The sequence below is a fragment of the Penaeus chinensis genome, chromosome 7 (assembly GCF_019202785.1).
Source record: "Penaeus chinensis breed Huanghai No. 1 chromosome 7, ASM1920278v2, whole genome shotgun sequence".
Taxonomy (NCBI): Eukaryota; Metazoa; Arthropoda; class Malacostraca; order Decapoda; family Penaeidae; genus Penaeus; species Penaeus chinensis.
In genome coordinates, this window is record NC_061825.1 from 5,716,156 (window position 1) to 5,725,909 (window position 9,754).

A 9,754-nucleotide genomic window follows, 5' to 3' on the forward strand; every position below is an offset into this window, starting at 1 on the left:
AAGAGAAAGGGGAAAGAGAAAGAGAAAGAGAAAGAGAAAGAGAAGAGAAAGAGAAAGAGAAAGAGAAGAGAAGAGAGAGAGAGAGAGAGAGAGAGAGAGAGAGAGAGAGAGAGAGAGAGAGAGAGAGAGAGAGAGAGAGAGAGAGAGAAGGCATGCTAAGTGCAGACTGTTTAATGGTGGTCGATTCCGTCTGCCCGAATACCGCAGGAGTGTGTGTGTATCCGATGAGTATTTCCCGTCCTCGGATTTCTGCTTTTTATCCGGCGCCCAGAAATGAATTCGGGGATTTTAAATGATGAATAATTGTATTTGTTTGTTTGTTTGTGATTTTTTTCTCTCTTTCTCTATCTCTTTCTCTCCCTCTCTCTCTCCATTTTTCTCATCCGATCGTACTTTGTTTTTTATGTATTTCCCCCCCTCGCCTATTGGGGGTGGGGGTGGGGGGGGGGGCAAAAACTGGTAGGAATGATTATGAGGCAAATTGAAGGTGAAGTAATGATGGCCTTAGTGGTGACGGTGATGATAATGGTGAGAGAAGGTGATGATGGTGATAGAGACTACCACGATAGAATTATTTTCAGGCGAAATGTTTGCTCTGCGATATTTAATGCTTGTCGTAAACTCTTTTTGTTTTTCTTCTTCTTTTTTCGTTCTATAATGTCATAGTAACGGTGGATATTTTATCTTGTTGATTTTTTTTTTCTTTTTTTTTTTCTTTTTTTTTTGGGGGGGGGGGGGAGATTATATTTCGAAAGTATATTGCGACAGACTAGAATACGCTTTATGGTGTATGAACCAAATATAGCTTTTTCCAGGAACAGACTTACCACGAAGGCCAACAGAGTGTTGAACGAGAAACATATTTGTACAGTACTGGAAATCAGCCAAGGAAAGGACTTATCTTAGTGTGAAACAAGTGAAAGAACAGTGAAAGGGACAGTCGGTCCTGAAATCTCGCGAAGTATTTGCCGGCGGCCGCCATGGGCAGACAGAGCCGAGTGGGATGCTAGGAGGACGCGGATGAGGAGCGCCGTATGATGCCGGCATGCTCTGAAGGGGAGTCGCCACCATGGGCACTGTCCTGGGCCGCGCGGGCAAGGCCAACGGCGTCGCCGTGGCCCCCTCGGCGCCAGCGGAAGGTGAGGCCAGCGAGGGGTTGCGGCCCGCTGGGGCAGGGCTGGAGTTTCTCGGGATGTTCATGTTTTGCCATTCTTTCTTCTCTCTCTCTCTCCCTCCTTCCCTCCGCCCTCTCCCTCCTTCCCTCCGCCCTCTCCCTCCTTCCCTCCGCCCTCTCCCTCTTCCTCTCCCTCTCCCTCTCCATCTCCCTCCTTCCCTCCGCCCTCTCCCTCCTTCCCTCCGCCCTCTCCCTCTTCCTCTCCCTCTCCCTCTCCCCTCCCCTCTCCCTCTCCCTCTCCCTCCTTCCCTCCCCTCCGCCCTCTCCCTCTCCTTCTCCCTCTCCCTCTCCCTCTCCCTCTCCCTCCCCTCCGCCCTCTCCCTCCTTCCCTCCCCTCCGCCCTCTGCCTCTCCCTCTCCCTCTCCCTCCCCTCCGCCCTCTCCCTCCTTCCCCAATCTCTCTTTTTTCTCTCCTCTCTCTCCTCTCTCTTCTCTCTCTCTCCCTCTCTCTCTCTCTCTCTCTCTCTCTCTCTCTCTCTCTCTCTCTCTCTCTCTCTCTCTCTCTCTCTCTCTCTCTCTCTCTCTCTCCCTCCTCCTCCCCCCTCCCACTCCCACTCCCACTTCCTCCCTCTTCCTCCCTCTTCCTCCCTCCCTTCCTCCCTCCCTTCCTCCCTCCCTTCCTCCCTCCCTTCCTCCCTCCCTTCCTCCCTCCCTCCCTCCCTCCCTCCCTCCCTCCCTCCCTCCCTCCCTCCCTCCCTCCCTCCCTCCTCCTCCTCCTCCTCCTCCTCCTACTCCTCCTCCTCCTCCTCCTCCTCCTCCTCCTCCTCCTCCTCCTCCTCCTCCTCCTCCTCTCGCTCCCTCTTTCCCCCTCTCCCTCTCCGTCTCCGTCTCCGTCTCCCTCTCTCGCATCCTCTCCCTTTCTTTCTCTCTATTATCATTATTATTATTATTGTTATTATTATTATTATTATTATTATTATTATTATTATTATTATTATTATTATTATTATTATTATTATTATTATTATTATAGGCATTATCCTTCACCCCATGGTTATCATCTCTCTCTCTCTCTCCCCCTCCCAGGGAACCCCCGGAACAAGACGGCGCTGAAGCCCGGCCGCAGCTTGATGGACTGGGTGCGACTGGGTCACTCGGGGACTGACCTGGCCGGCACGGGGGGTCGCCTGCTGGACGTGACCCCGCAGGAACTGGCCAAGCACAAGAAGAGGAGCGACTGCTGGATGGCGCTCAAGGGTGAGGGAGAGGGGGGTGGGGGTGGGGGTGGGGATGGGGTGGGGTGGGGTAGGGGGGTTAGTGGTGGGGTGGGGTGGGGTAGGGGGGTTAGTGGTGGGGTGGGGTAGGGTGGGGGTGGGGGGTTAGTGGTGGGGTGGGGTAGGGTGTGGGGAGGGGGTTTACTGGTGGGGTGGGGTGGGGTAGGGGGGTTAGTGGTGGGGTGGGGTAGGGTGGGGGAGGGGGGTTAGTGGTGGGGTGGGGTGGGTTAGGGGAAGGGGGGTTAGTGGTGGGGTAGGGGGGTTAGTCTTGGGGTGGGGTGGGGGTGGGGGGTTAGTGGTGGGGTGGGGTAGGGTAGGGGTTGGGGGGGTTAGTGGTGGGGTTGGGTGCATTGGGAGGGTTAGTGGTGGAGTGGGTGGGGGAGGGGGGTTAGTGGTGGGGTGGGTGGGGGAGGGGGGTTAGTGGTGGGGTGGGGTGGGGTAGGGGAAGGGGGGTTAGTCTTGGGGTGGGGTGGGGGTAGGGTGGGGGTGGGGGGTTAGTGGTGAGGTGGGGTAGGGTAGGGGTTGGGGGGGGTTAGTGGTGGGGTTGGGTGCATTGGGAGGGTTAGTGGTGGAGTGGGTGGGGGAGGGGGGTTAGTGGTGGGGTGGGATGGGGTAGAGGGTGTGTGTTCTGAAGGTGATTGGGTATGGTTGGGGGGGGCAGGGGGGTGGGGGGATGGTATGGTGATGACTGTGGTAGTGATTGAAGTGGTAATAATGGTGGGAAGTGCGAGTAATTGTAGTGGTGAGAATGGTAATGTGTATGTCAGATGTGTTAGGAATAGTATTAACCCATTCCCGACGGGCATGGCATGTACGTCCATGCCATGCCCACTGTGAGTTTACTTGTTTAATTGATTTTACACATAGGTGGCTACACTTGTACTAAGTTACCAATGGGCCAGTTATGAGTACTGCCTGTCTTGCTCATTTACCCTTTTCATTGATTTGCGAAAATATTTTACGTTATCTTATTTTGCATTTACTAATATTCATAATAATTTAATGTTATAGTAATTATAGTGTTTATAATAAAAATAACACCATCGATATTCATAGCACTATTAAAAAATAAATTTTCTTGCCAATTCAAGGAAAGGTGAAATCAGGTAAGGCAGAGACATCTGTGTGTAGAGACATTTCACAAACAAATATAAAAAATGAGCACAGCATTTTTCCCATTTTTTATTAATTTTCCCCAGCGGCAATGGGTTAATAATTATTATATCATTAGTGTTTTATTGTTATTATTATTGTTATTGTAGTAACATCATCATCATCATCATCATCATCATCATCATCATCATCATCATCACCACCACCATCATCACCATCACCACCATCATCACCATCACCATCACCATCATCACCACGACCATTATCATATTCATCACCATCACCTTAATCAATATCATCACCATCACCTTAATCATTATCATCACCATCACCTTAATCATCATCATCATCATCTTCATTATCATCAACATTAACATATTAATCATCATTATCATCACCTTCACCTTAATCATCATCACCATCATCATCATCATCATCATCATCATCATCATCATCATCATCATCATCTTAATCAACATTATCATAATCATCACTATCATCATCTCCATCACCATCACATCATCATCACTCATTATTCCGAAGAACCAGTGAGTAGTCAAGAGCACCGAATAATTACCGTAATAAGTACAAATGCTTCAAAACTGCCTGTGAGATCAATTCCCAACATTGTTTGTCTCCCCAGGGAAAGTGTACAACGTGACGCCCTACATGGAGTTTCACCCTGGCGGGGAGGACGAGCTCTTGCGAGGCGTCGGCGTGGATGCGACAGATCTCTTCAACGAGGTGTGGATGAGGAGGGCTTGGGTGTTAATTTTGCGATGCCCTCTGTTGTAGTCATAACATTGTATTGCTTTAGGTAGCGATAGTGTCACTTAAATGTTATCTTTATAGTTCTTGTAGTATTCTTTAGGATGATATTGTTATAGAGTCTCAAACCTCGTTCAGAGTAATGCTTGCTTACAGGAAACATTGCTTTAGTCACTTGAGAATGCTTATAAATATGTATATATATATATATATATATACATGTTTTTTTTCTTTCTTTCTTTCTTTCTTTCCTTTTTTTTATCTCTATCTTTATCTTTATCTATACCCAAGTCAGTTTGAGAATTCCTGCATTTCAGTTGATTCTCATTTGTGCTGTTATAGTATATTTTTATAAAAGAAAAAAAAATATTTCAGGCATATATAAATAAGTTGAAGTGAAACTTTAAGTAGTAAGATAATTGTAAAAAAATATATATAAAAAAATAGAGGAAAGCTGTAAAATAATTATTTAAATATCCTAGTCAGAAAGATGTTTTTACAAGGTCTGTTATTCTTTTCTTTGTTTTTAGGTACATAAGTGGGTGAATTTCGAATCCATGCTCCAGAAATGTCTAGTAGGCAGGCTGGTAGAAGGCCGACCATTCTTCCTAAAGCCAAGCTTTTTACCGCTCGGGAAAAGTTCGAAGGATCCAAACAAACAAAGTAAAGTTCATAGGAGATTATATTATAGTTGAGTATTCTCTGAAATGTGCAAAATGATGGTGAATACTTTGTTTGCTTCTTAGAAAGAATTTTTGCAATTATTGAGATTGAATGTACAATTGATTGTCTTTGATATTCCACTTGTTTTCTACACAATAAGACATATGAAGCATTTTAAGGTAAGCCCCTAAATTATGGTTACTTGTGAAATTTCCAGATGCATCAAAGAACCTCACCGTCTCGTCCGCCAATAACTCTTTATCGGTACCAAGCTTAGGCCTCCCAGGAAAGCTAGGAGTGCTGAAGTCCCCTCTGTCGTCCCCCCAAACCCCGTCCTCACTGCCATCCCCAAAATACGACTGGTTTCAGACGAATACCATGATCAACATAGCTATATACACCAAGTGGAAGCATATTACCAAGGAGCATGTCGTTATAGTTAAACATGCGGAGGTATTTATTATCCTGATTGAAAGAACACCAAGTGAGCCATGTAAATCATTTTCAACATATACTGATTGGGAATGATATATTCTGATAGTATGATCTAGCCATAATAGATTAGGCAAGGAGCAAGGGATATTATTGTAGTCCTGATTTTATTCCCCAGGTAATTAAAATCGTATGCTATATACAAGATATGGTATACACAGTCCACTTGCATCTGCATAAGTCTGTTGGTGAAGACTTCGAATTGAAAACTGGAAGTGGATCAGGGAAAGTCGACGTTTTGCTGAACAAACAGGAGACAGGGGTACGGTGGAGTTCGGTGGGAAAGCCTCTCGAGAGGAATGGGGAACATGTCATTTCAAAGGACAGAGAGGTGAGAGTGAGAGGTGATTTTATTGTATATTTTATATATTAAGTAATGTTATTATTGTATACTTTATTTATTGAGTATTGTCATTGTTGTATTTTTAATTTATTAAGTATTATTATTGTATATTTTATTTATTTAGTATTTATTTAGTATTGAGGCTGAAAGAGTGTACACAAACCTTTTTGAAAGCTATGCCTTATTCCAGGGCATTTTCAAATTTGAAAATTTATAAGTAATTAATGTTGAATAGTTTATACATATATTTGTATAGATTTGAATTCCTCACTTTAACATGAAGATCGGACAATTTGGATTTAACAGAGTTCTTTTCTTTTCCAGGTCGAGTATCTAGAATGTTCCCTAATCAGCAAAGAAAATGTGACGCATGATACTCGAATGTTTATTGTTGAAGTGCCTAGATATGCATATCTACCAGTGCCTATTGGTTATCACGTTTACTTCAGATTAAAGGGAGAAGGCAAGTAAATCCCATCATTGCTCATTTATTCCCTGAAGAATTACACAGTAGTTAGTCTTTGATTTTGACGTAAAGCACATTTATTTCTTCTAACCACGAACCATTAATCATTATAGTCTGATTGATTTAACACATTTTCATGCACTATTGAATATTTGAATTGACTTGATCAGATCATCTAGTTAAAACTCATCCCGAGTTTACATAATTGTTTTCTTCGCAGATGTGGTAAAGCCCTACACCCCAGTCGCAGCCTCACTGAAAGTTGGCGAGGAGGAAGAAGTTGGAAGGAAGATATATATTTTTATCAAGGTGAGGAGGCGTTAAAGACATGGATGAAATGGCACCAGTTTTTATTGAGAGGGTCATTGTTACTTTGTCAGAAAATATTACTTAGGTTTTTTTTGGCCAAATTCTTCTTCTGAATTGAATAACACTTGCAGATTAGGTAAGATTACACAATACCCCACAGTATATATTAAAAAAAAAATCAGACATTGCTGTTTACAATCTATGCTTATTTATGCTAAATAAATGTAATTTAGCTAAAACTTGGATAAAGTTTTATTGGAAACTTTTATTCAGATTACCTAAAAAATATGTTTGAAATAGTGGATCAGAAAATATTATGTATAAACTTTTCTGCATATATTAATTTAAGTTTTTTTGTAAGTGTATTACTGCTATGTTTCCATTTACTAAAAATCAATTTTTGTGTTTTTTAGTGTATGGAACACAAGGGAAGTAAATAAAGAGCTTGTGCTGATGAGAAACAAAAATTAGGCTATTATAGTTGTTATTGGTATTAATATCATTATTGTTCTTGTTATTGTTGTTGTTATTATTATTATTATGGATATTGTTATTTTTATTATTATTATTATTATTTTTATTATTATTATTATTATTATTATTATTATTATTATTATTATTTTTGTTATTATTGTTATTATTAATATCATCAATATTATCAATAACATGATTATTTTCATTTAAATTATCCATATTCAATTTGTTGTATTATCATAGAAAATATTTCTTTGTGGTATATTCTAGAAAAACTGTCAACATTACTGTGTATGCACAAACATTAATGCAACTGATGTATGTTTTCAGATTTACGAGGGAGGAGCATTAACGCCGGCCCTTGACAAACTTCCAGTTGGATCTAGCGTAGAAGTAAGCTTTCCAGAGGGGACGTTTACCCTAGACAAGCTAACGGCAGCCACGGTCACTGCCACAGATGTTGTGCTTCTGGCCGCCGGGACAGGGATTACTCCAATGATAAGAGTAATGCTAGCTGCACTTCAGAATGAAAAGTAAGGTTATCAGAAGTTTGTTTTTCGTCATGTTTTTGTAGTTCAGGTTGGGGTATTTTCTAATGGATGAGATGGAGAAGGAAATTATGTATTGATTAAGAGTAACAGATAAGTATTTATCACCGTATGATGACTGGATTTAGGGGAAGCGTTGTACTAGTTTCTTAGACACTCGTCACGTTGCTCATATGTACCTTTTTGATGCTCGACTATGCTAAACTCGGACAGCATTCCACAAAGGAAATTATGAGCAGATAAATTTACTTGTAACTACCTTTTCACTTTTTCATGAGTATTTCAAAAAGTAGACGGTAATGTCACGTGAAATTATTAATAGAGAAATGTGTTTGTGTGTTTTAACTTGTATGTGAATGTTTTGAAGAAAAGATTTTGTGTGTTTAGATGTTATCATTGTTATTTATTATTATTACTATTATTATTATTATTATTATTATTATTATTATTATTATTGTTATTATTATTTTATTTCCTTGCAGGAGAGTTCACCTCATTCTCTTTAATAAAACAGAGGATGATATTCCATGGAGAGAGAACCTAAACACATTACTTACAGATCACTCGAGTTTATTAAAGGTTAGTGGGTATTAGAATAGATTTTTTGGTGTATAATGTTATAGATTTGCTAAATACAAATCTGAGGCTCTCTGCCATTGATGGAGTCATGCATATTCAAGTAAAAAAAAAAAAAGAAAGGAGAAATATATATATATATTTTTTTCTCATTTTAACCCAATGCCGCCAGGGAATTTTTTTAAAAAATGGGGAATATGCTGTGCCTATTTTCTGTATTTTTTTGTGAAATGTCTGCCCATACATGGCTCTGCTAGTGCTTAGCCACAAAGGAGTCAATTAGTAGACCTTGTGACCGTACCTGATTTGAATTGACGGGAAAAACGTATTTTTTACTAGTGCTATGAATATCGATGATGTTATTTTTATTATAAACATTATGATTATTATAATGTTTTTTAATATTAATAACAGCAAAATAAGATAACGTAAAATATTTCGTAAATCAAAGAAAAGGGTGAACAGGCTCCTAACTGGCTCATTGGTGACTTAGTACAAGTATAGCCATCTATGTGTAAAAACAATCAAACAAGTACTAACAGTGGGCATAGCACATGTCTACCCGTCGTACCCTCGGCAAGGGGTTAATAAAGCTTGATTTTTATGAATGTCTTCTACTCTTGTATCTTTCCTTATTGCAGGTCACCCATGTATTGTCAAAGGCTGATGACTCTTGGTCCGGCTTGAGAGGTCACATCAGACGGGAACTTTTGGAGGATTTGCTACCAAAGAGAGACGATGGACATATAGTGCATTTATGTGTCTGCGGACCAACAGTATTCACTAAATTAGCTGTTAAGTAAGTTGCTGAATTGTTGTGTTTTGAGGGATGCTAGCTAATTTTTTTTATATGGATTCTGGTATTTTCTTGGAGGTTGGTTTCTAAAACAGATCTTGGGCATTTGCAATTTGTGTCTGTCTTCTTTTTTCAATTCGTTTTTGTCTTTATCTTCATCTTCTTCTTCATCCTTATCCTCACCCTGTTCTTTTTCCTCTTTTCATCTTCTTCTTCTTCTTCTTCTTCAATTTTTTTTCTTTTACAGAAAATTAAATGATATTGTGACATAGTATGTGTTATATATATTCATATTGGACTAAAAAAGTAACATACATAATTATCAAGCATTTTACTCATTCCCGTGTGTTTCTGTATTTCAGCTTGTTTAAGGAAATTGGCTACAGTGAAGGAAATTACCATGCATTCCTTGGATAACAGAATGACCTTGTGATACCCTTTATGAAGTGATGTACCATCGCGCAGTTTAAAGAAACCGCTTCAAATACATTTAGATGTACGACCCACCACCACACACACCTAATTGTAATCCAGCGTAAGCATTAAAGAGTGTGATTAAATTCCTTCCTTGCCAAAGCATCGATTTGGTAACACACTGTGTGAACTCAGGAAGTATATATCCGCTGAAGAGAAGTTGATGAATTCGATTCCTGTTGCAAGGCGTTTCTACAGCTTGGAAAACTTGGTTGTAGAAATTAATTATTCGTGTTCTAGTCTGTGAAGAGACTTTGAATCTGTTCTCTGGGACAAAATATTATAAAACAATAATTTAACAGTTTTATCTGCAGTGGACTGTAATTTGATTGGAGAACCAAACAT

General features: G+C 40.6%; 1 protein-coding gene across 2 annotated transcripts in view; it reads left to right on the forward strand.

Annotated features, from left to right (window-relative positions):
• The first annotated feature begins 770 nt into the window (after positions 1–770).
• LOC125027091 (cytochrome b5 reductase 4-like) overlaps positions 771–9,754 on the forward strand; it is a 9,014-nt gene continuing 30 nt past the window's right edge. The window contains exons 1-12 of one of the 2 annotated variants that reach the window (XM_047615893.1): positions 771–1,139; positions 2,200–2,370; positions 4,144–4,244; positions 4,799–4,958; positions 5,149–5,384; positions 5,542–5,754; positions 6,091–6,229; positions 6,453–6,541; positions 7,346–7,548; positions 8,046–8,142; positions 8,781–8,938; positions 9,298–9,754. The exon at positions 9,298–9,754 is cut by the window's right edge and continues 30 nt beyond it. In XM_047615893.1, coding sequence (XP_047471849.1) covers positions 1,070–1,139; positions 2,200–2,370; positions 4,144–4,244; positions 4,799–4,958; positions 5,149–5,384; positions 5,542–5,754; positions 6,091–6,229; positions 6,453–6,541; positions 7,346–7,548; positions 8,046–8,142; positions 8,781–8,938; positions 9,298–9,352 — 1,692 coding nt within the window. In that variant the 5' untranslated portion in view covers positions 771–1,069 and the 3' untranslated portion in view covers positions 9,353–9,754. The remainder of the gene's footprint in view (positions 1,140–2,199; positions 2,371–4,143; positions 4,245–4,798; positions 4,959–5,148; positions 5,385–5,541; positions 5,755–6,090; positions 6,230–6,452; positions 6,542–7,345; positions 7,549–8,045; positions 8,143–8,780; positions 8,939–9,297) is intronic. The other variant, XM_047615894.1, reaches the window with a different exon arrangement.